At 36.6% G+C, this 26,776-nt stretch overlaps 1 protein-coding gene across 1 annotated transcript in view; it reads left to right on the top strand.

Annotated features, from left to right (window-relative positions):
- cwc27 (CWC27 spliceosome associated cyclophilin) overlaps positions 1-26,776 on the top strand; it is a 51,144-nt gene that overhangs the window by 7,410 nt on the left and 16,958 nt on the right. Inside the window, exons 9-11 of the mRNA XM_067395680.1 lie at positions 398-425; positions 512-654; positions 19,352-19,452. Of these exons, the coding sequence (XP_067251781.1) occupies positions 398-425; positions 512-654; positions 19,352-19,452 (272 nt within the window). The remainder of the gene's footprint in view (positions 1-397; positions 426-511; positions 655-19,351; positions 19,453-26,776) is intronic.

The following is a 26,776-nucleotide window of genomic DNA, read 5'->3' on the forward strand; positions in this document are numbered from 1 at the left end:
ATTAATATATTGAATTACATTTTATTTTTATATTTTTAGTTTAATTTTTAGTCATTTCGTTATGTGTTTGTCATTTTTAAAGGTTTTTTTTTTTTTTAAATTACTATTTAGGTTTAATTTATTTTTATTTCAGTTTTAGTTAGTGTAGGTTTTTATTTATTTCCAGTTAATAATTTTAGTGCTTTAACTTAAACTTATTTCAGTTTATTACCAAGGCAACATTTCTAATTTTCAATTAGTTTAAGTTTTTCAGCTAATATTTAATTTTATTTCAGCTTTATTTCATTTAACATTTTAACATTTTTAACATTTAACATTTTTTTAATAGTTTTAGCTTTAGCTAATAATAACCCTGGTGTAAATGCTATTTTTGTTTTGTTGTTTTTTGTTTGTAAAGGAACCAAAGTGCCGGGGATGATTTTGAGGTACGTTCTCTTTGATTTGTTTTCCATTCAGTGATTTCTGATGATGTCATACTGTGGTGTAAGTGCGTTTCTGTTATCCACTACAGGATGCAGACGATGATGTGGAGGACGACAGCGATCGTGAATCGGAGAGAGAGAAGGTCCGAGAGAACATTGCAAAGAAACTGAAGAAAGACAAGATGGATGAGGAGAAGACCAATCAAGATGTGGTGAAAAAGACCTCTCGCAGGTATGCCATTCGCTTCTCTTCTGATGGTGTCATTTCCTCTTATTACACAATTGACATTCAGTATTTAATAATGCTTATGTATTGTGCTTCTGAAACGACATTCACACAACTGGAATCATTTGTTTTCAGTAAGAGTTGGTGAGTCAGGTTGACAGCAAATGAGAATTGTCATGTGGTGATTACAAATGGAAGTTATTATGTTAAAGAGAACCTATTATGCTTTTTGACATGTTCAACTTTCTTTAGTGTGTGATGTTGCTGTTTGAGCATGAAAAAGTTATTCTCTATATAATTAAGTTTCTGAACTGCTTAAAAAGCCTCCATTGTAGTCTTGAGTTTTCTTCCGGGAACGAACGTCACAATATTCCTCATTTAAATAATTCCCGCCCAAGGCGTACACAAAATAAAGGGCAGGGCCTGATTGAAACTTGCTTTTATTGTAAGGGGCATGACGTTTCTGAAATGTGGTTGTCTAATCACAACACACTGGTCCAGCTGACCAATCAGAGCACAGTGTTCTTGTCAGAAGGAGGTGATTTATAGAGACAGAAACTAAAAAAAGCGTTACTGACAGACTGTGACAGTTTTTAGCTCAACTGTCACGGAGTGGAAAGCACAGGATTGTGGGATATCAAACCTTGATACCTTCAAAAATCGATGAAGGTATCTCAGGAGACAGGAAGTAAAGCTAACATTGGATTCGGATATACCTTGATGCCATCCTACCTTGGAATGCATCCTCTGAAGGCAGCATTTTTAAGCTCCTGGAAGCAGCCATGGTCTTCAGGATCAATAAAAACTAACAGGAAGTTGTGTTTGAGCTAAACTCGGCAGGATTTTGATCCTCCAGCAGCAGGATTGGTCAGTGCTGCTGAACGTACTGTGGATAGAGCATTTAAAGTGTGTCCAGCAGAAGGCACTGTTGGTCTGTAAAGATCAGATGCACATTCTCTCCAGGGATGTGGATGAGTTCCTTTGTAATTAGTGTCACAAAATGCTTTATGTGTTCTTTGTGTTCTTCTAAACTGGGCTGCAGCCCTGTACCTCTGTCTTTTTTTTATAGTTTTTCCTATTCCAGGTTAAGATGACAACTTTAGTTATCTATTATCTGTTAAAGTTATCTAACACTTTAATATTTCTACTTATTTTTATGAATTGAACCCTTATTGATATTTTATAAGTTTCTACATGGCCAGTAAATAAGATATTGATTGGTTGATAAAGATTTCTCATTATCAGTCCCTACTTTGAAATGCAGTTTATTTCCAGTCAGCATTGTGTCTGGCAACCTGAAAGAGACTTTTGAACTTAAAATGGACAGTGAATTGCAAGAAAAGTGAGAAAGAGTTGATACTTTAGTGATATTACAAATGATTCTAGTGTAGTGTTTATATAATGATTTTAAATGCCTTTTTACCAAAACAACTTATGTGCAAAATGACTTTTTTTATTTACAGAATTGATTAGAACGTTTGAACATCTGAACGGTTTGTCGACAAGTTTTAAGGAAGTGCAGATTCGGAGTCTTGAGTTATGCTTCTAAAAGTTTAATTATTTTAACACATCATCTTAAGAACTAAAAGCTCCTGCGAGAATAAATAGGGTCATGATCAATACTGTTAAAAAAGTTGACCTATCTTTAAAAAAAGGTATTAACCTTAAGTAATAACCTATTACAATCAATTTGTTAAATTAAACTTAAAAAAACAACAACTTAAGGACAACTTGTTAAATGTTAAAATGTTAATTTAATTAGTAACAAGCAGTCTATTGAATTTTAAAAAATAAAAATTGAGTAAAACCAGAGGCAAACATATTACCCTGGTTGGCAGATATATCAAATCCAACAGTTTCAGTGAGATAGATGCACATACTTCACCACAGAAATCTCAAAAGTGGTGATGATCAACAATTGTTAGTTTAGTAAAAATATGAACTCTGAACCACATGACAGCTAACTAACAGTGACGGCTGCAACAGCACAAAAATGATATATTTTTTAATAATGTTACCATATTTTTTAAGCTGCAATGCATGCTAGAAATTTACACAACATTGTGCCATGTAAAATTGTTTGTTCAGGTAAGGTTGAGACAACATTTGGACATGTTTTGAACAAATACTTGTATCTAACTAAAGCTGGGTGCACACTGTAGGATTTAAATTAGTCCTTTACGATTGTTGCTTGTCAGACTGTATGAACATCATCCCCGCTGTAAGCCATGTTACAATGTAAGATCTCAATTGTCATTAATGTCAGACTGTACGGCAGTCAAGACTCTTAAAATACGGATGCATGCAAGAAGAATCGTCCGGAGTTTTACATCGTCATGTTCGGTGACGGTGAACTGCATTACCTGCAGGATTTACATTTTTTATGAACTTAATGAATTCATTATGTAAAAAATCATTTGAAATTAATTGTTTCGTCCATTGTTTTTAATCGAATCTCATCAAATACTTTTTAACAGTCACTGGTCGCCACCTACTGGCAGAATCTAACATACAATCTTTATTTGAAGCGTAACATTAGTTTCAAAGGTCAGTTGCTCATTTTGATCATAGCTGCCACAACAGCAGAGTTTATATCCAGACAGTAACCTTTATCCCAATACTTCAGTTATCATTTAATTTTTGCAACACAGAAATATAGACTACTGTGTTGTTGAAAATACTGTTAGTGAAGCTGTTTCAAACATGAAGCTTACATGATTGCTGCTGCTGATCAGCCTCAGAGCGAAAACAGGTTTAAATCTTCTGGTGTGATTGTAATTTCAAAGGTTTAATAGACATAGCAGAAACATTGTCATATAGTAATAAGATCGCATGTGTGTTTGAATCGAGATTGTGATCTTTTAACGATTATTCGTGCATACAAATGAGCCTATAGCCTATGTATTTTTGTAAGTCATATTTGTATCAGACCTCAAAAGAAACCCGGGCCCGATCCATGACTACAGCATCATACCGATGTGTCAGAGGTGAATATACTCAGGTTTTAAAGCGTTTAAGATTTCTCAACATTTAAGCATGTTATCACTTTGGAGAGAACCAATAAATAAAACAACAACAACAACAACAACAACAAAAAACAGGAAATAAAATATTTAGGGATGACCATATTATATTCCAAAAATAACTCTGAAAATAATAATGTAAGAACCATTTATGTTAAATATGATCTGAAAAGACTACAGAGTGGAAAAGTATGAAATTTTGAAATGGAAAATGTGTAAGAACCCTGATCAGAGTAATCTTTTAGGATTCACAAAATTCATCTCAGGTGGCCAAATCATGGCCAGAATCGAACAAAACAACTTTTGTAGGAAAAATGTTTAGTGTATTCTTATTCAGTTAGCACAAAATAATAAACTGACTACTCTTACTAAAAACATATTTGCTTCACATTTGTAAGAAAAACTTTTTTACAGACACCTGTCTGCATTTATACACAAGCAACATTTTAAATAAAATTGTGAAAACTGAATCCAAGAATGAGCAGTATTTTCACAAATATATATATTTAGTAAATAAACCGTCAATGACCTTTTATTGCACAAAACTATCGTAGTTTTCTTAATTTGTTATTGAAGGTGGTTTAGTAAATGCAACAGAAATTGTTTTAGTGTTTTAAAGGGAGTGAAACTTCTTGTAGCATGTTTTAGCTTTCTAAATGGCTATAACGAGTACTGGTACCTACAAATTTATTTTTGCCGCTAAATTTCAGCTAAAAACCACAGGTGCCTCAGCCGAAAATAATAGTTGAATACACTGAGGTTTTTTTTGTCAGTCAGCTCATTGTGATCTCAGCATGTTGCTGGTTGACCAGACGTCTGATTCCTAAGGTGCTAAAGACTAGTGACACCTGCAGTCAACCAGAACCATGGCACAGTGGCTCCTCATCCTCAGTGGATCCGCTTCAGTGGACACAGCCAGGTCCCTCAAGGTGAAGGAGATTTCTGACTCGCAAATCAAATGACTCTGCCACAGCAGGGGAAAAAGGCTCCCTCTTGCCAACCTGGCAACCCCAGCACTGCTACTCCTGAGAGACCGTGTCATTTTCTCTCTTACATTAGAGAAATGAATTGTAAACATGCTTCTGGAATAATTTTTTTTTAATTTGAAAATTGTTTGAACGTCTCTGTCGATGCAGCACTTCCTTAGAGAGCTGTTGTTGACTTTGCTCTCTGCCCAAAGATGCTTCATTTCATCCTTGCATTTATTTTGCTCAATTACAAAAACAGAGACCCTGCTCAGGGTTGGTTGGAAAATTCTGAAACAAATGAGGTTGATGAATCCCTGAAAAAGAGTAGCATATTTCTATGGTACCACAAATAATAGCTTAAAGGTTTAAGCTGTCTAATTCTGTGAAGGGCCAGTTCTTTTTTCAAATTTAATAATGTGCAAAGTAGAACTGGCTGAGATTATTGTTTGCCTGTTCAAAACTGGCTGCAATGATGTTAGGGCAGGGGTGTCCAAACTCGGTCCTGGAGGGCCACTGTCCTGCAGAGCTAAGCTCCAACTTACCACAACCTTTCCTGTATGCCTAAAAACCTTGATTAGCTGGTTCAGGTGTGTTTAATTGGGGTTGGAGCTAAACTCTGCAGGACAGTGGCCCTCCAGGAGCAGGATTGGACACCCCTGTGTTAGGGTGTTGTGCATCATTGTTAGGACGTTGGTATGAGGTTACTAGGGTATTCTGGGTGGTTGCTATGTTGTAACTTATATATTAAAAAAAAGTCCACCTCTAAGTCCCCATTTGACATGCTTGTTAAGCTTATAATTAATTTTCATCATGTGGCTGATAACCGACAAATCGTCTTTATTTCAGTGGACATTTACACGACAACAATGCACTAAAAATGCAAAAGTTTTTTCTTTTGCGTTTATGAACAGACTACAACATTGTCAAAATGTTTGCGTTTTCAGGCTCCCAAAATGCTGTTGTCGTGTAAATGAACGCATAACGCATAAAAAAATTTCCGTTTTTGAAAACTGTCATGTAAACAGTACCTTAAATTCTATACTAAATACTATTTTATCTAAAAAAAAAAAAATAAATGCTAAAATTCAGTTTATGCATTACAATATTACAATGTAATTATTTATTTTGAGATTTGCAAAAGATAGTTTAACAGTGTTATATTAATTTTATGTATGCGTTAGATCACAGCAAATGTAATCAAAATTTAAAAATAGGTATGAGCATGTTCTCTGCCAAAAGTCTGGGGTAAGCAAAAGATTGAAAAAGCAAGGATGCATTAAATTTATCAAAATTAACAGTTGTAACAAAAGATTTCTATTTGAAATAAATGCTGAACTTTTTATTCATCAAAGAATCTAGAAAACATCCACAAAAACATTGATGATAATCACAGAAGTTTTTTGAGCAGCAAATCAGCATATAAGAGTAATTTCTGAAGGATCATATGACACTAAAGTAGTGTTAATTTCGTTAACGAAATCTATGACAAAATGTCTGTCGGCGGCCTTTAACTAAGACTTTACTTAGACGAAGATGAGACGACGCTGACGTCATTAAACAATAACTGTAACTAAATCAGCAGGGAATATCATAGATATGGCGGAATACCATAGCAAGTGTTCGGGAGCACTTTGACTTGGCGCAGTAATATCTTCACTCGTGAAAAGTCCTCTCACCGGCCCCCGCTCCCTCTCCTCCTCCCTCTCATTTCCGTCAATAGAACCAACGTGACTTTTACAGGAGAGGGAGCGGGGGACTTTTCACGTGTGAAGATATTACTGCGCCAAGTCAAAGTGCTCCCGAGCACTTGCTATGGTATTCCACCATACAATATAGTTATCCATTTTACATGCTTAGAAAAGCGCAACGTTTTGTTTTGTGTCACCGTCCTAGGTCGAGTTACACTACTCGAGTAACTGTATTTAAATAGGGAAAACGTGGAGGTGTTTGGTAGCTTCTCTGCTTGGCCCCTATTGAATGAACTGGGCTAAGCTAAGTGCTAACAAAGTTTCGCCGCAAGACGGAGCGATTTAGTGCACGCACTGAGACGAGAGGTATGTATCAACTCGTCTTAGTTAAGGGAATAACATAGTTTAATATGAAAAAATGGTGGAGTATCCCTTTAACACTGAATGCATTGTAGCAATCACTATGTTAAATGGAGTAATGTATTTTTATAAATATATATCATCTGTGGAAGGCGTAGGGTCATAAAATGTTCATCCAATCATTATATTCGGTCCGAAGGAAATAATACAATGTCTTGGCTGCCTGTCAACGTGTTTTTCCATACCCTCGCACACCCTGTTCACACAGACATCATATGTCTATTGCTAGCCTCTCCGATAATGTCATATTGCACTTTTTAGACATAAACGACTTTGTTTACAAAGATACTCGCAAAGACAGGCATTTTGACACATAAGTGTGTGTATTTGACCAGTAAGATTAGTACTCATGTGCTGTATGAGCAGCAGCTTTATGTGCGTGCATTCCAGGTTTTTGCACTGACTGCGCTCAGAATCAGTCTCTCGCACATATCGAACGAGCACTGTTTCGCTGCTTGCTGCGCATGAGCAGTTTCAGAGCAAGGCTTAAAAATGCATTGTTTCTTGAAACTGGCTAATAACTCCACACTGGTGATGACGAATGAAGCACTAAAGTCTGACGTCATCAGTTTGTGAGCGGTTGGTGAGATCTGCCTATTTTAGTGACTCTCGATTGAGTCATAGAATGTGATTGGACGATCGATTGGAGCATTCATAGTGCTTTAAAGTGAAAGTGCAATAACTCTGATGAAATGTAAAAATACATTTGTCGATGACAACAATCGTTGTTTAATTTTAAGCAAAATAATTATGATTATCAATTTAGAAAGTATAGAGCATGATTACATTTTTATTGACTAAAACTAGACTAAAATTCCCAGACATTTTGTTGGCTAAAACTTGACCAAACAAAAACAAGACAAGGTTGACTAAATAAGATAAAACTAAAAAGTACATTTGACACAGAACTTAAGAATAAGACTAAATAAAAAAAAAAAATAGCTGGCAAAATTAACACTACAGTGAAGACTGGAATAATGATGCTAAAAATTTAGTTTTGCATCACAGGAATAAATAACATTTTAAGATACAGTCAAACCAAAAATTATTCAGACTCTAGATATAATTTTTTATATATTTTTTTACTAGTGGGTGCAGGACACTATATTTTGCTATCTTTACTTGCATAAATGAACTAAAGTAAACTGTGACATATTATACCCCAAAAATTCTTCATACAGTGGACTACCAGTAAGATTGATAAAAATTTGGCACCAAAAATTATTCAGAGACTTTGACCTGACCATGTTTTGCTTAAGTGTTATCTGACATAATTCATATTTTTTTTCTGACCCAGTTTAACTCTGAGATCTTGCCACTAATCAGTATGGTACAGTTATGTTGTAAATTACTATGTAAAATGCATTTGTTGAAAATTGAGTATAATTATGATCTCAGTAAGTAATAGAGCTAATACTTGTCCCTGTGCAGGACAAGTTACGTGGCAAAGTTTACTATTTTAGGCAAGGAGTTTGGATTGAATCCCAGAGCTTGACCAAAAGTTAATATATTATAATGCTGCTGAAACTCTCAGAAATGCCTTAGTTTTGTGGGAGCTTATAGAGTCAAATTACAAGGTGCAAAACCTATTTGAATAAGGATCTTTATCTCATTTTTGTCTTTTAAAACCCATTTTTTAAAGCCTCTCAAACCAGACCCATTCTCACAGTTGCATCTCTTTCATGTGATCCTTGAAATCAGCGTGTGACCTTTGAAAATGGGGGGATTAAAGGATTCATAACCTCACTGACTGAGGCGCAAAAGATGGAGAACCCTTCCCCGCACGCCCTCTTTTCTGGAAGCACACCTGCCTTATCTCACCATCGGTCGTTATGTGTCTGGATAATTTTCCGATCATAATAAACATGCTCTTTTCTTTTTCTACATAATGAAGTAATGGCCAAACCCACCGAGTCTCACAGCTTTGATTGACAGGAAGCAAAATGCAGAAAGACTGTAGTATATTAAACACAAGCGTGGTGTTTGGCTACAAGAACTGTAACCCAACACAGTGGTTTGTCTTGGCTTGCAATCAAAGAGTTGGCTGGTAGGTAGAGTGTTGGTGCAAGACAAAGGGAGCATTGTTGCAGCCCAGAGCTCTTTCCCACTCAGGCTTACAGGAGCTTTTAGGTGAAGAGAGAAGCTTTGGTTGCCAGTCACCTGGAAGGAAGCACAGGCTGTAGGAAGGATCTGATGTTGGTTGGAATAAGTATATGAGGCTCGAGCTGAAATCTAGCTCTTCTGGATCCATGTCTACTGCTTTAGATAGTATTTCATTTCCTGGTTGGCTATCTGTGTTTTTTGGCTTGCTTCAGCATGGTTTAAAAGAACGCTTCTGGTATTCTTGCTAATGAAAATTGGTTTGATTGTAGCTCCCCAAAAAATATTACATTTTTTTTCCTCTGATATTTATTACATTTACCCCCATCAAAAAAAAAAAAAAAAAATATATATATATATAACACTTACCACTGTCCATATCATTGGCTTAAAGTAGCATTGATGAATAAAACAGCATGCTTATGGGAGTCCCGACATCACAACATATGGTAGCCACCACTTGCACTAAACCCGACAGGGCATAACTAAGGACAAAAAAAGTGCTTCCATATGGCTTCCATTGGATATAGCCATACACCCTTAATATTTTAATTTAAACCCGAGTGATATACCACAGCCACAATTCACGAGTGAAAAATATGAAACCTTGGGCAAAATAATAAGCAAACAAGTAACTGAAAATGTTTTTGCAACGTTATCTAGCTAACATTTTGTTTGCATTTATTAAATGTATAATGAAATATTATTTATTTTAATACAAATTTAACTGTTATTATTAGTAGAAGTATTAGTATTATATGCTAGTAAATATTTATAATATGAATTAAATGTATAATAACATAGTTTACATATATTTAACTTATCTACCTGTATTTAAAATACACTTATTTAAATATGTACAAATGATTATATATATTATAATATTTATATGTACAAATATTATTTATACTGTATGTAAAAAAATAAACAAACAAAAACAGTTATGATATGAATCCTCCAAACCATTGGATAATCTTATGTGGACTCATGTCATTATCTGCCTTTCAAGCACCTCTGGATCATAATGCAAGATTTTACTGGGTTTGTTGAGGTTAAATGTCTAAACACAATTGAAAAATCTCTGTCAAGAGAGTCCGAACCACAATTATGCATCAAAGATGATGACTTTTGTTTGAAGTGGCACCTGTCAGTTGTCATCCGTCATAATCCGATGCTCTATCAGCCTCTCAGTAAAAGGTCACCCGGATCAGTAAAGCACTGGCCCTTTTTGTGTGTAGGCCAAAAGGGATCATCTAATTCTTGGCAGCTGTGCCACGGATCTGCAGGTTCATGGATCTCCAGCCCGCTGAGCATGTGTGCCCTGTTTAAGGGCAGTCTGACAGAACGGCTCCAGACTTCAGCATGTGAGGCTCTATTGATGTTCAGCAGAGCAGAGCTAAGAAGTGACGAAGCATCTCTGTATTTGTTCACCATTGTAAATTAACAAACCAGAAATAACTATGTTTTGTTTATTACTTAATCAAGTTTTGTAAAAGTTTTTCCTTTTTATATGAAACAATCACAGTCTTTTTTAAAAGGCTCATGAAACTAATTTTTTCCTTGACATTTTGAGTTTAAAATATCTCAATATGCTATGGGAATTATGTATAATAGCATTTATTGAAACTAAGCTTCAAAAATGACTCGTTCTGGACTTCCACAATTACCATAGATATATACACTAGATGTTGCCTTGGGGTTCTAAGCATGCGTCAAAACTGCCACCATCTTGGAACAGGGGTCTTGTCATAGAAAGTAGCTAGGTAACGCTGCTATCTCCGCCTGTACTTTGAATTCCTGGACGATGGCAGACTTTTGTGCAACGTATGGATGTTCAAACGAAAGAAATCTAAAAACCAGACAGCAAGGAATTACATTTTACAAGTGAGAATGTGTTTTATGATATTGAATGTTACGAAATTATATTTCTGGTTACGTTGGTTTGTTTCAGTCCTTGGTTAACGACCGCAGCTAATCCATGCTAGTTACCCATTAGTCTTTGACAGTTAGGAAAACCGCAGTAGGGGTAAAATCTTTGCGTTGCAGGGGAAGCTGCCACTGAGACCATCACTTGACCCATCACCACTAGTGGCAGTCACTCGACCTGCCACGGCTACACCCGCCTGCCCTGCGACCTGCCAGTCGACCTGCCACGCCTGCTCCGCGACCTGTATGCGGTCACGCCATCTATGCTTAAAATGTATTGGCCTCTACATGAGGTTGCATGGTAGGTGTTAAGTGTCGGTAGAAATATTTTTCAAATTCATAAAAAAATAAATAAAATGAAACTGTTTACTGCAAACTTCACCTAATTCTTGTTACACATGTTCCCAATTAAGTACCACTCTGGTGACTATCATGTTGTTTTACTGTTTTATTCTTTAATAATTATATGTCAAAGTCATAGACTACCTCGCTATACAGACATATTTTAAAAATTCATAAAAATATGAAATCAAATTGTTTTCTACAAACTCCACCTGATTCTTGTTCTAGATCTCCCCAAGTACCACTGTGGTGATTTTCGTGTTGTTTTTCTGTTTTGTTCTTTAATAAGTATATGTAAGTAGCGATACTTCGAAGTTTACTCAAGTAGAAGAATGTGACTAATAAACTTAGGCCTACTAGCACTATGCATTATATTTTTAAAAAGTAGATTATCTTAATATCAAAACCTTACATTTTCTCTGGACTCAATGATAAATACATGTCTGACCGTTGGAACGAACCAAAAAAACCCCTAGAAAATCGCATTCATGGCGATTTATGGTGATTTTATTTCCGTTAGACCTTTGCCTACATTGACGCTGATGCATTAAAGAGGAGGGGCTCCCCTGTTCCAAGATGGCGGCTCTATTGACGCATTCATTCCAATGAACTGCCGTAGCAGAGGAGACATCTAGTGTATATATCTATGCACAATTACAATAATACAAATATATAAACGCATTACCGTACATATTTGCGCATCAGTTAGCTCAGAAATTTTGGCTAGATATGCTGAGGTAACAAGCAGGAAAAATACGTTGGAAAGTTAACCAGATCTCGTACACTTTTAGTGTGTAGTACCTGCCGCTTTGCAGTTCCTTTTGAAGAATCCCAAGGAATCTGCAATATTTTAACAATTTTTCTGATTATTTCAGTCTGATCTTAACACTTAGAGTGGCACATTTACAATTTTTGAGTAGAATGTTTTATTCATTTTCTGTTTGCCTACGCTTTGGATTAGAAAAAATGTTGCACCTGAAAAAATAGATTTTTTGTTTGTTTGTTTGTTTTAACATCTTATGGCATTTAGAGACATTTTATTAGAAAGTATGTGTCCAGTAGGAGAATATAGAATATTCCCCCGGTTTCACAGAGAAGTCTTAAGCTAGTCCTAGACTAAAATGCATGTTTGAGCTGTTTTAACTGAAAGTAACTTGCACTGACATATCGTAAAATGTCACTGCCGTTATTTTGTTTCAATATGCACACCAGTAATGTTTTTTTCTTGTGAACGTTTATAAAAAGGATTTAAATGCTCTAATTGGACTAAGGCCTAATCCTGGTTTAGGCTAAACCCTGTCTATGAAACCGGCCATAGAGTTCTGTCTTTTCTCCATTAATTAAGTGTTTTAGAATCCCAAATGCTTACTAATGAACTATAATTTCACTAATGAATTATAATTTCAACATTTGCTAGCTTTACTTGTGATGATACACACATTCTTGCAGTTTGGAGCTTTAGTTGTGGTAAAATTTGTTAATTTGTGAGCAAACGTAGTGGTTGTAGGATGCAGTATATACGCAGTCTCTGTGTTATGGTTACAATTTCTGCACTCTGCCGCTTATGTCATGTGTTTGGCCACCACTTGACTCATCAACTCCATCATTAATATTTATTATGGAACTCCATTCTTCAATTATTCAGTCTCCTTTCTAAAACCGTAGGTAGACTTTACATTTGAGTCAGAGGGAGACCTGGAAAACTAATATTCTTAAATATCCTCCTTGAAATGTGATATCGTATGATTATTATACACCCCCTCTGCTTTAACAATCTGCTTCAAGACCTTGAAAACGTTTGCCCTCTCTTCGCAACACTGAGATTATACTGCTTGATTATAAAACTCTGAACCGTGCGTAAAAGTCAAAGTCAGTAGAGAGTGGAGCTTGAGGAACAGTATTTCCACTCCTTCAAAGCGTGAGGAGCCACTCTGCATCCGTTTTAGAAAAACAGATCAAAAACGACCCTCTCACAAGAAGTTTTTGGGCTGCGACGGCAGGCTGGTGGAGGGGCGAGGGTTAAATGTTGAAGTCTCGATTCATGAGAAAGATTGGTCGGTGGCCAGTCACTTTGTGTGCTTTCTTTATGAAAAGTAAATCATCCAGAGCTCCCCGGGTTTCGCTTATTTGAATTGTCTGAATGAGCGACAATCGCTGGCTGGTCTGGAGAGCCGTGAGTGACGACAAAGTCTTTCCTCCACTCCTCAGACTTTAAATGTGTGCGTCGTCTCGTCCAGCACTTCATCACCAAACCCTCTCTCCCGTCTGATTTGTGAAATGACGGTCTCTTCCCTGCTGGCGGGCTGAGAGGGTTTGGTGAATGGCTGTCATTGTGCTGGCTGAGGGGGGGATGTCTGTGCCCTCTGGCTGATGAGGCTGCAAGACAGTGGGCACACTTTGGCTCCTCTTCAAAGAGCTCACTCGTTAATAAACTCTCATCCCCTCCTCCTTTTATCACAAGGACACTTTATCACACTGTTCTTTTCTTTTCTTGAGTTAACAAATACCTTTTTATCTTGGTCTGCTGTCTAACAAGGGCATATCTCACAGCTCTGCTATTTTAAACAGCCCATCACACTTCAGCAAAATAGCACAGCTATTATTAATAGCTGTGCTATTTCAGTCAAATTGCCTAATTTTCTAAATGTCAGGATCACACTTTCTTTGTTTATACAAATTGCTTTGGGCAGATTGTTTGGCTGTTGTTTTGTGTTTTTTTTTTTTTTTTTTTTTACTTGATTTAGTACATTGACACTACTTGATTTTCCTTTTTTTTTGTACTTGTTGGTTGAGGACATTTACTTGATGCACAGAAGAATTTTCATTGTTTGCCTGCTAGTTTTCTTGAGTATACGTTCAGTTAGTGAGTTAGGTTCAAAACATACTCTACACAATTACATGAATGCAAACGCTTTTAGCTTTGCAAGCTCTATTTCACAACACACTGTTTTCTACTATCATGGCAGAGCTACAGTTTTTAAAATTATCTTTCTGAGACAGTTAGCTAAAATTAATGTCTACCTGAATAATAAAACATCTAATGTGATATCATCACAAATATGGTCACTTTGCTTATTAAATGAATGTGGTGGATATGGACTCCACCTGAAGAACAAAAAGAGATTCTGAGGAATTTGTTGAGCCCTGGGGAGTAAATTAGCAGGTGTTCCACTCTCTTTGCATTTTTCTCAGCTTTCTCCACTGGCATTCTGGCTGAGGGGCCCATTGTGTTGCTGTTGCCTAGGATATGCTTCTCTTGTTTAGTAAATGGTAGCATGTCCAGGCAAGCAAAATTATCACTTAGTTGGAGGTGTTTCCCCATAAGGCTTGCTCATTTCCGACCAAGGGTCAATGTAGACCTCTAATAGATAACTCTTTATCCTTGTTGAATCTTCACATCTTTTCTTTCCGAAATGCTAAAGTGAATTTTCCTTTCTGTACAATTAAAGCACATTTGAGCAGTAGGGCAACTATTAATTTTTAGTCCTCGTTCTGAAGCCTATACATGACTAGTCAGGACATAACCAGCACATGTGGTAAAATTAATTGACTAGTCATGCAAGTTACCAGAGCTTCAAAAAGGAAAAAAAATACCCACCATAAAACACCATAATTGTGATCAGAGTTGTGCACTATATTCCAGATCTTGTGAAGCCATATGAGAGCTTTGTGTGAGAGACCAAAATCAGTTGCCCTCCACCATAGCCAGGTTTAATTTTAGTTAACTGTTAAGCACCTGAACCAACTTAGATGACCTGACCTGTACTCTAACTCTCTGTCACCTTAATGGTCCTTCTATGAACTAACAAAACATGTGCAGGAAATGAGAATGTCAGCTTTAACCAAGTCCGAGGGCTTTGTAATAATCTGGCTATCAAGATCTCCAGCAGTGGAACGCTGTTGAGTGCCTCCGCTAAAGGTACAGCCAATGTAATTTCTTGAACAAGAATATGTGGACATCAAAACATGCAAACTCAACTTGGAGATTAAACTTTTATTTTGAAATTGTGATGAACCGTTCACATATTTCAAAGATATTGATGTATTCTCCTGTATTGGCATAAGTTAAAAAATGATTTACCTTGTGATCCATATGAACGTTATAAACAACCCAAACTCACAGCATATTCAGAGATGGAGTTTGAGACGCTCCACTCATGTAAATGATAACAGCTCATGTGGAGCAGCATTTACTGTGAATGGAGCCGCTCTGAGATGCTGAGAAATATAGCAACTCTGAGATATATGAAACATGCAGGGCATATATTTATTTAGTTGAATTGCAGCCTTTGTGAATCCACAGTAGCACTATACTATATAGTATGTTTTTTTCAGGATTGGGGACCTAAAGAGGAGAACAAACGAATACCACTGTCTATGGGGTTGCCTTTTACCTGAGCTCCCGGACACTAGAAGAGGTCCTCTACAAGGTCAACCTTTAAAACGTCCACAATGCCATGTGCTTGTTCTTTGAGAACCTAGAAATTAGGAACCTGGAGATTGGGGACCCGAGGTTCAACAGAAGTAACAGAAGAGAGCTGCCAGAGAGAATGTTTGTCAGCTGAGAGGAGCAGATGGATGGAACAAAGGCAGTCATTGTTACGGGTTTGAATGGCTCACGTGTTTCTGGGCTGGAGGCCCAGGCTCTGCAGCTTACCTGTGCTTTGTAGCCATGTAAGAATCTGGCATCAAAACCTAGCTGTCAAGTCCTATGAAAATATTATTATACCCCAATAGAAGATGCCGTCTTGGGAGCTGCCAGAAGATTCGGTTCTCTAGAAGGCAGCTGTGGGTGGGGGCAGTGTTTGTACATGGAAGCAACTTCCTCTCATTGAGTCGAGCTTAGTAGTTTATCTACGAGGACCTCACACCTTGGAAGTGTGTGTCTGCCTGGGCCTGTCCTTATCAGCTGTCCTGTGACATCTGCATCTATTGTTTGAACAAGAGCACTGGCTGCAAGAGCAATTTTTTGGGGGGTTAAATTACCTCAGATGTAAGACCAGTTCAAACAAATTTGATAACCACATGCTTGGTTGGACAGTAGTGACAATGTTTTTGTTTTTTTCCCCCCTGTAAGCTACCATGGAGCATGAGACAGCAGGATGTAGTAGTAGTTTCTCCATTTTTGGATTCAAACCTTCGATCCTCATGGAGCAACTAGAGGTATAGTGCTTTGCTCAATGACAAATTTTAGTTCATTGATTGCCCCTGTGTGGTGTGCAATCTTATATTTAATACGTATGCCAAGATTTTTTTAAAGAAATAGTTTGATCAACTACTCAAGTTACTCAACATAAAAGATGTTTTATGCTGTGACATCAAAAAGTCATCATTCACTGACTGTCTTCCCCACCACTTCATATCTCATTAGCACTTACTCCTGTTCAAAGTAGCACATTGTGTGCAGTCTTGAGGTTGAACTTTTGAACCATAGTTCAGTTCCACCAGATTAATTGGATGATCATCAACAGCAGCTTACTTCTACAAATTGAGCCAAATTGCTTTCATGCTAATTCTGAACGGATCTGGAGTCTACATGAAGTGATATTCCCCATTTTCAAGCGGACTTGCTACTGTAATGCTGTAGCTTTCTGTTGTCAATTTGAGAGCACAGATTAGGTTCACAGCCATGCTAAAGACCATAATAAGAGCTCACTGTTGGAGTTCTCTGGAGTTGAGGTGTATCGGTTCAGCCACAACATCCCTTCTTGAGGTGCCAGAACCCTGGACTGTCTTGACACCATGCTGAACTCTTGATCTAACAAGGCGCCACACGATTTATTAGAGATTTTTATACTTCTAATGCACATATTTGTTTCTGACACATGTTGGAACACTATGCCTAAGATAATTGTTAGTTTTATGTGAACACACCCAATCCCCTTGTTAATTGTGGAATGAGAAGCTTAATCATTTGGAAACCCCAGAGCTAAGGAGATGTTCATATTCTGTATTCTGTTCTGGTGATTGTATTTTTATATCAACCATTTCAAAAGAATGAAGACCAGTTTTTTCCTTCTTGACTATAGTTACAATTCTGAAATTCGCTCTTGCAAAATCTCATGGATACAGAAACTTGATTGTATTTGTGACAGCATGCCAACTCAAAACTTAAAGAAAGACTTGTGGAAGTTTTTGCACACATTTCAGGGCTCTAAACCATGACAAAATGGTCGCGTTTTGTGACTTTATTTCTTGCCAGTGCGACTAAACTTTGTTAGAGGTTGCACTGGTGCGCCTAGCTGACGAGCCACCATTTCTGCTACAAATGAAAAACATCAAATGCCAAACAAAAGGAAAATGGAAAGAAACCACGCTTCTTGTTCGAGATGCGCAGCGTGGACAGTTTATCAGTTTGGACCAATATTAGACAGCGCAGCTCAAGCTAAGAACAGGTTTACTAACCGATCTCGATCATGTGAAAACGTTACTACACAGCACTGTGAGATCCAGTGAGAAAGCATTTGAATCCGCTGCAGTATTAATAACATCGCTGCAAGATCTAATGAGAAGCATTCAACTTCAGCGCAGGAGAAACATTGTGCCATGAATGAACAAGTTATAGAAGGCTTTTCAGTCCACCAATTAACAACATTTCCCATGGATTTAATGTAGTAAGACTAAGGCCTAATCCCATTTCTACCCCTTACGCTTTCCCCGGGCGGTCACGTGAAGGGGTAGGGGTGTCTCAATTCTCTTTTGGCTGGAGTGGTAGGGGTAAGGGGAAGGGCCAGATGGCCCTTCAAACGAAGATTTTTCGGGACCACACTTTGAACAAAGGGGTATGAGAAATTTCCCTGCATACACAGACTACTGTGCTGCTAGAATGCGTGTAGTGATCATGGTAGTGATATTTCCACTCAGGATTGATCACTTATGTGTTACCTGGCTGCCAGTTTCTCCGTAGCTTGCTGAATACGCTATATGAATGTGAACACAAATGTATAATACAGTTAAAAGAAATATCCTTCATAGCGCAGTCGCTATTTACCTCTCATATCGTATGTAAACTCTTGCGTTACCAAGGCAACAACTGACTTGTTTGTATTACTTTGCAAAGAGCAGCGCCACAGTAGAAAATGAAACCATATCCGTACCGGCCGGCTTGGCACGGAATGGAATGGTTAAACAAACAGCTTGGCCCGATGGAAAAGCGGCTTCACCAGTCTTGGGAAATTCGAAGGCTCATACGTTTTCGAACTGAAACCGAGCATCGTCCAAAATACAGCGCAAAACAATGTTGGGAGTGAGTAGTCTGTTAAACTTGCTCCCGCCTGATTTCTGTTGATATGCGCAATTCATTGCTGTTCATACTGGATAAATGTTACAGGACACTGAAAGAAACTTGGTATGATGACGTGTGTAATGGTGTAGTAGTGGTGTCTCATTTCTAAGGGGAATATTTTCACCCCTACACCTTGCCACTCTGTTTCAAGGGGTAGGCGAAGGGGTATAAAATAGAAGTGGGATTGGGCCTAACTGATTGGGCCTAACTGTATCCATGGTATTGTGGCAGAAATAGCTGAATGATTTTACATAATTTTTTTCAGGCCTCTTGCAGTCTTTTGAGAGTGAAATTCAAGCACTTTTTTTCAAGGACTTTCAAATGCTTCACACTTTTTCCAGCACTTAAGCTCTAAATATTATCCAATTTAAATGTTATTTTTAATATGATGACGAAAAAAAAAAAATCCCTATAAAATTAGATTTTTATGTTACTGTTGTTAATAAAGGTAAATTTTGTCTGCATCTCAACTCAAGCTCAGTGCTTTGCTGTCATATGTGTGTTTCCAAGAAATAAACAGGTAATATTATCAGTTGAATAATATTAGAAAAAATTCATTGAAGTTCATGAGATTGTTGCTCTTTTGCTAATTGTACACACCAGACGAATAGTTGCTCATATTTTAAACATTTTGCTACATTCTAGGGCTTTTTGTCGTAGATTCAAAGCATTTTTAAATTTCAATTTGTTCTTGAACATTAAGTCTTTTGAGTATATTTAAGATTTGGTACGTTTAAATGTCACGCCAACTTGTTAAAACATTTATTATTTGGATGATTTATCTCGGATAGCAGGAAAATATCTTCATTTGCTATGCATACAAAAATTGTGCTACATGTTTTTCCTTCCGTAACATGTTTTTCCCTTCTGCATTTTGCAAGACTTATTGGGAAAGTGTTCCTTCCAAGAATGGAAATTAATTCCAGCTCTCGGTCGAATGTCTTTCCACAGTGATGAATTGCGAAAAGAAGCTCGCCAGCTGAAGAAAGAATTGCTCGCAATCAAACAGCGAAAAGAAGATAGTGTGAAGAAAGAAGAGAATGTCACTGAGGGTGAGTGTCTGTGCCTCAAAAATCACAGCTGTTTGTCTTTTTATTGACAGAATTTGAAAAAGCTCTGTAAAATTATTCTTTAAAATGTCACATTTTGTACTGTTTTAACAGTGAAAGTGTAATTTATTTCTCACTCATGGTGTAATGAAAGCATTTCAACCTCTCCCAAAATCAAGTCAGCATGTACTGTGGTCTTACAAACAACTGAATTGTTCAGTTTTGGAGGTTTGTTTTTGTACATCAGGCTTTGCTCTAAAAAAAATAAAATAATATATATATATATACACACACGTATATTACACACGTATATTACAAACATATATATAATCTGATGCTGCTGTGTTTATGTGTGTTTTGAAAGTCTGAATGTTGGCTGTGAGTGAGTGTGTGGATAACATTAAACGTTTGGCTATGCTAGCTGTTATGTAGTCAATTTTTTTTTTGGGGACGTGCCTAGTTGATTGCTTACCTTTTGTGAGCATTTTAAAGTGAGAAATTAAACTTTTTTCAGTCATCATTTGGTAATCATTTACTCAACCCCATATTGTTCCAAATCTGTGTAATGTTTGGATTACAAAAGGATAGTTTTTGCAGAATGTTCTAAAAATGGGCCCATTTACATCATTTCATAGTGTTGATTGGACTGCTGTTTACTTGGGTTTCCCATAGCTGTTTTTGATTAGTAAAAACACACAAAATGACCAAGTTTAAATATCCCCAATGAAAGCAGCAGGGACCAGGGGCTGTCAATGGAAAAAAAAATGGAAAAAGCCCCAATGAAATGGTCCATATGACTTGTGCATTATATTTTCCTTTTTCTTTTGAAGCCATAGAATACCTTTGTGTGAGAAGCAGACAAGATTTAAGTTGTTCCCTAAAAATTTCAAAATGATCATTAAAGTAATATTTTCTTATTTTCTTTTTTAATCTAAACATGAACATAACCATGCCATATTTCACCCCAAAATCAAAAGAGAGAGAGAAAAAATATATATTTAGCTTAAAATTACAAGACATTAATGAATTAATAATAAATTTAGGTATTTGTACATCATGGTAGTATTTAATGATTTTATACTGTTCAATTCATAGTGCTTTAAAATATTAAGATATTTGGATTACATTTATTGAATCAGTGATTATTGAGAATGTCAGTTACATTCTTTGTGATAATGAAAATGTGGTGGAAAGAACGAATAATTGCTTAATATTAAAATAAATAATCTAATAAAATATAAATAATCACAATGCAAAAATTTATGGTTTAAAAAAATGCTTTATTTTCATTATGCAAAATATATTTTCTCTTTTCTTTGCAGTGAAATATGACCTGAACACATTTTTGTGCGATTCACTCATTTACTGGTATGATTGTTGCAAAAGTAATAGAACTCTCAAGTTCATTTGAAGGAACAGTGTGAGTTATTAAGACATTTCTGGGTCAAGTTATTACAATACATTTTAGTTAAGTCTAGTTTCTAATATTCTCTTGTTTGCAAAGTCAAGTCTTTCTGTGGTCTGACAACATTCCTTTCTAATATTTATCATAACCATAGAAATGTGTCTCTCTATTATTATTATTTTTTTTTTTAATTTTTGTCCTGTTTCCAGTGTTGGGGAAAGTTGCTTTTAAAAGTGATTCATTACAGTATTGCTTTACTTCCTAAAAAGTAACTAATTAAGTTCAGCAGCAAAGACATTAGTTAAGCCTTTAGCATTCCTTTATAATTTGCCTAAAACACCTAAAAAAAAAAAGTAAAAAAAAAAAGCATACCCAAAGTAAATTAATAAAGTGAGATTTAAATACAAAAAGTATATTTGATTAATTTAACATTTAATTATTGCAAGTTAGCAGAATATTCTGAGTAATACTGGATCTGCCTCTGCACTTACTCACGATTTGTATCAACATAGGGACAGGAGAGGTGTCAGTGGCAAAACAAAGTTACTTGCTTTACTTATTTGAACAAGTAACTGATATTTTGTTTACTTTACTAGTTTATTTTGTATTACGTTACTAGTTACATGAAAAAAGTAATATGATTATGTAACTTGCATTACTACCCCCAAAACTGCCTTTTTAACTCCATCTCCTTAAAGGGACTTCATCTCCAAAAATGAAAATTATGTCATTTATTACTAACCCTCATGTTGTTCCACACCCGTAAGACCTTCATTCATCTTCAGAACACAAATTAAGATATTTTTGATAAAATCCGATGGCTCAGTAAGGCCTCCATTGACAGCAAGATCATTTCCTTTTTCAGTGCCCAGAAAGCAAATAAAGCTACTACACAAAAAGTATTCTTTGGGCATTGAAAAAGGAAATGATCTTGCTGGCAATGCAGGCCTCACTGAGCCATCGGATTTTATCAAAAATATAAATTTGTGTAGGTGAACAATGGTCTTACGGGTGAGAAACGACATGAGGGTGAGTAATAAATGACTGAATTTTCATTTTTGGGTGAATTAACACTTTAATGTCTGCAATCTTTAATGTCTTGCCAAATCAGGCAAGAGAAAGGAGTTATTTGAAGTTTCTTATTACCAAAGAAGATGTAATCCTCACAGGACTTGAGATGGAGATGTATCTGATTAGAAGAGTGAACTTGTTTTCTCTTAGAGGATCCGTTAAATCTAACATCCATTGGTAAAAAGACTAGGAACATTTAATTTCACTGCACAAAGTGCACACAGGGCTCACACAGACAAGGAACGGAGCCTTTTTCTGTATGTCAGATCTAGAAAGCACTTCTGGCTCTAGGTTTTTCGCTGTACTTCCTGTGAGGATTACTGCATGCTTGAGATTTGCGCAGGCAAACCTTTGACCTCTGCAGAGCTTTGCAATGGCCCTGTTGTATATCACTGTCTTCACATTGTGTTTTCTCAGGGGGCAAAGGTGTGTCCCCTCACCCTTGTCGTTGTCAGTGTCTTTTAACGTTTGGTCTGGAATGTCCTATTTACACTTAGCAGCCAGTTTGTGTTTGAGGCATACTTGCTTTAGCAAGCAGGTCAGTATTTATTATAAAAAGAATTACAAAGAACTGTCTTGGAGAGTTTGTGTAATGGGATGTTCCAGTGAAATAGGAATGAATTTCAAATCGTGGTTTTAGTTTCACCAGTAAAACTATATACACCCAGAAAACCATTCGTTTATACTTAGTCTTGTGTAAAAATCTCGTTTGTTCTATTGCACGTGCAAATGTACAAAAGAAGAACTTAAACGTTCTCTCATTGGCTCTTCATTTGGCGCTATGACAGTTTCTTGACAAAACACTTAAACAGTCACTTGTGCCAGTATGGTGTTGACATTATCCACATTTTTGTGGGTAATGTGGAGTGACCAGCCTTTGCTTATGCAATGGAATTAAAAAAAAATAAATGAAAAAGTAAGTGTTACAAATCATGCTGACAGAGGTATATTATATTTTTAAGACTGTCAGTTTTATTTCGAAGGGCTTTCGTAATGACTGTGAAAGACAAATTTCACTGATAAACTGTTAAAGACACGTGAAATTCCCAAGTCACTTTTGAAAAAATATGCAGATATTTATGTATTGATTTGATTATTTACAAGAAGAAAATTAGTGGCAGACATGCATGTCTGCTAACAGCGACCCATCTGTCACTCTGTCAGAGGTATGTTTGAGGGGAGTTCTATATTAGTGGTGGGCATAGATTAATTTTTTTAATCTAGATTAATCTCACTGTAATGTTGGAATTAATCTAGATTAATATAGATTAAAATGGCTCATTTGAATTCTGCCGAAAACATTCAGAATATGTGTGCTACCCAAATAATGACTAATGGTGCGTTCAAGTCATGTCGGAAAGATTGTATTTACGAGCAGAACTGACATGAACGCCACCACAATGTCGTAAATACCAGTGGGAAGCTCGTAATTTTCTTTAAGCTCCGATCTGTATGAGTTGGGGGCGTGTCACTCAGAAACATAGCAAAATACCACAATACCTTCAGGTATTTAGCAGTGACATTGTCAGGCTTTTCTATACAACGAAGTAAGCTGATTCCCAGCAAAAAATACGTTAGCATCACAATATAAAAAATGTAATATGTAACAATAAAGTTTACAATAGCTTCATAAATTAAGTAAAAAACATAAAAAGCAACATTAGCAAAAGCAAAATTTTCTAGAAGCAGAAGTGTTGTTATTTTGTGTAATTAATTTAGTGAAGGCACACCGCCATCATACGCCGACGAAAGTGAATTGAACGCACCTACCGTTGTACACACGACTTCCCACATCGTACATACGAACTTCCCAGGAGGACTTGAACGCACCATAAAAGTAATCTGCCGTTTTTTCCGACAAAGCAGTCAGGAGTTAGAATATTAACCTCGGTGGAGTTAAACTTGAAAAAATTAATATTAAAATATTAATTCTCATGTTCATTCGTGTTTATTTGATGCTATAAATGGACTGATGATCGGTTTACGAGCCTCTTGAGCTGAGGCGCTACAGCAATCTGTCACGACCATGGTCACGACACATTAAAGAGCCACAAAACGACATTTTTTTTTGTTTTGTTTGAATTTCTTAAAAAAACTACACAGTTTTAAAGCTGGGAGTTTGTTTAATATCATAAGTAACCTGCTCTGTCTTTTCTGTCGACATATATATATATATATATATATATATATATATATATGTCGACAGAAAAGACAGAGCAGGTTACTTATAATCAAATTATATTAATTCAGTATACTTTTACTACTTATATATTGAACTTCTATTTCTATAATAATAAAACTTTTTAAATATTGTAATTTAATTTTAACGTTTATTTGACTATATTAAAAAACAAATAAAAAAATACATGTGAATGCATTTTAAGCAGTTTAGTTCTGTTCTATACACACACACACACACACACACACACACACAAACTTTCTATAATAAACTTTTTTTAATTGTTTGTCTGAACATTAATTTATTAACTTAAATTTTAACAGATGTTCCCTTGTCTATTAAAACGTGTATTATATTAAAGCGTCTTTGGTGTTTCCATGGTTTCTACAAAATAAAACCGGAAACCGAGGGTAACGTGGGTATGACGCAATTGACAGGCGACTCCTCACACGTCCCACATCCTTGGTTAAAATTGCAATTTTCTCACGATTTACAAATAGTTGGAAACATTTGGGTTATTGTAAGTACTCAAGTGAACAAAATGTACAACACTGGCCTAGTCGTTTTTGGATATTTTACTGCAAAAATATTACATATTGCACCTTTAAGGTTATGAATAATCTGGTGTGTTCCAAAACAATGACAAAATTTGCATTTAGGAGATATAAGCATTCAAAACTTTCATTCTCTCACTTCCGCTAAAATAGATCACAGATTTTCATGACATCACCGCGCACTTCAGCTTCTCATAAAATCTTATGTCCAATCAAATGCCCGCCCCCTCCCACACTATAAACAGACGCTGAAGCTGCAGTTGAAATCGGTCATTTGTTCACACATTTACTAGTTTCTATATGGTGAATGGCACACAGTGCACTATATAGAGGATAGGGAACGATTCAGACAGTGTAAATATGCTTTCCATTGACGCAAATGAAGTCCGTTTTCGTGTTCATGTTAGGGTCCTGTCGTCAGGTGCGACGCAAGTGTTTTTTGCTAGTTATAACTTCACATTCTGCGCCACATTGACGTGCGCCCTACACCCATGGGCGTGCTGGTCTGAAAACAAGGTGTGTTCAGGCATGTTGTTAACGCGTTACTATTTTGAGGCAACTGAAATAGACTGCACATTGACCAACAGAAAATTGGTCTAAAGTCAATGGCACAATATGTTTTATTATTTAAAGAGCACGTTAGTAATATGCGCCTATGTGCGGGTGCACAACACCGCGTACATTGTGCTTATTACACACACAGAATCGCATCAGCACACAAACATGCCAAATATTAAAAATTAACAATGTAAAAGATTATTATTGTGTGCATGAAGATAAAAATTATTTGGTGGAATCCGGCTTTTCCCGTAGATGGTCTGCTCGCGCGCTTTAACCTCACGCACGAGCAGATCCATTTCCTCACTAGAGAAGCGTTCACTATTTTCACTTGCAAATTCTGCCTTGTAAAAAGCGAATCCACCATGGAGCGTGCGCAGCTGGCTTTTAAAGGGAATGGGAGATGAGACTCTGATTGTTTTATTGCACACTACACCCAAAATGCACTCATTACTCATTAAGAGAATAGGGACAACCCTTTTAGACCATGTGCCGGGCGCGCTGACCATTTTTTCCATTGTCAAAGTAGCAAAAGTGGATTAGTGCACCTGCGCCGTGCACTTCAGACCATGCGCTTAGATCATTAAAATAAGGCCCTTAGTGTCACATGAACCGTTGCAGTGCAAGCAGTCTGCTCTGGTCCAGAGACACGAGAGCACGGAGCGGATCATATGCACGAGTTGGCGCAGACCACAAAATGTATTGGACCCATTTAAATTCTGCACAGAATGCCATTTTAAAGCGATATAGAGGAGATTAGGTGGAGAAACGATTAGAGATTAGAAGGAAATCAAAGATGAACAGAGCTGTGATATAAACAAAACGTTATTGGCTATTTTGAAAAAAGAAAGGGGCGGGGCTGTTCAATATATCCTGCCCTGTCTTCCAGTTTCAGTTGAAATTACGTCAACACATTGAATAATGCTGTGATAAAAGACACTTCAGTGGGCCTTTAAGGCTTTTCCTACATCAGTTTTTTGCAACATGGTTGTTCTGTTCATTCTGAAAAAAGCCGTGTCTAAAACTGAACGATTATTGCATTTTAAACTAGCTTCACCGATGTTCTGCTTCCTTCTCTGTCAATATCCAGAAGTTGCCTCTCTTACCATCTAGTTGTCTGATCCCACCTCCGAATCTCAATGTTTGGGTTTGAGTCCTGTTCTCTAGTATTCATATGTCCACAGAGGCTACTTCCAGCTTTGTATTCAGTCCCAAAAGCAAACACATTCCTCCTCTCTCTCTAATAACAGCAACCCGCTCGCTTGGCATCTGGTATCTTATTTTAGGAAGAAACCAATTGTCTCCTCCGCAATTTACCAAGCAAACTAGAAGACATTTGTACCTTTTTGAATTATTATTTTCGACAGGCATCACTTTAGTTTTCAAGACATAAATTATAGCATGTTCGTCTAGTCTGGTTTTCTCTTTCTTGGCATGGCTGTCATTTGTATGAGCCAAAAATAAGAGAGACATGCTAAAAACACTGTCCGTTTTCTACCCACCCTAAATGATGTGGCAACATTCTTTCTACTACTCTGAGTTATTTATACAGGTTATGCA

This window comes from Chanodichthys erythropterus, chromosome 10, assembly GCF_024489055.1.
Source record: "Chanodichthys erythropterus isolate Z2021 chromosome 10, ASM2448905v1, whole genome shotgun sequence".
Classification (NCBI taxonomy): domain Eukaryota; kingdom Metazoa; phylum Chordata; class Actinopteri; order Cypriniformes; family Xenocyprididae; genus Chanodichthys; species Chanodichthys erythropterus.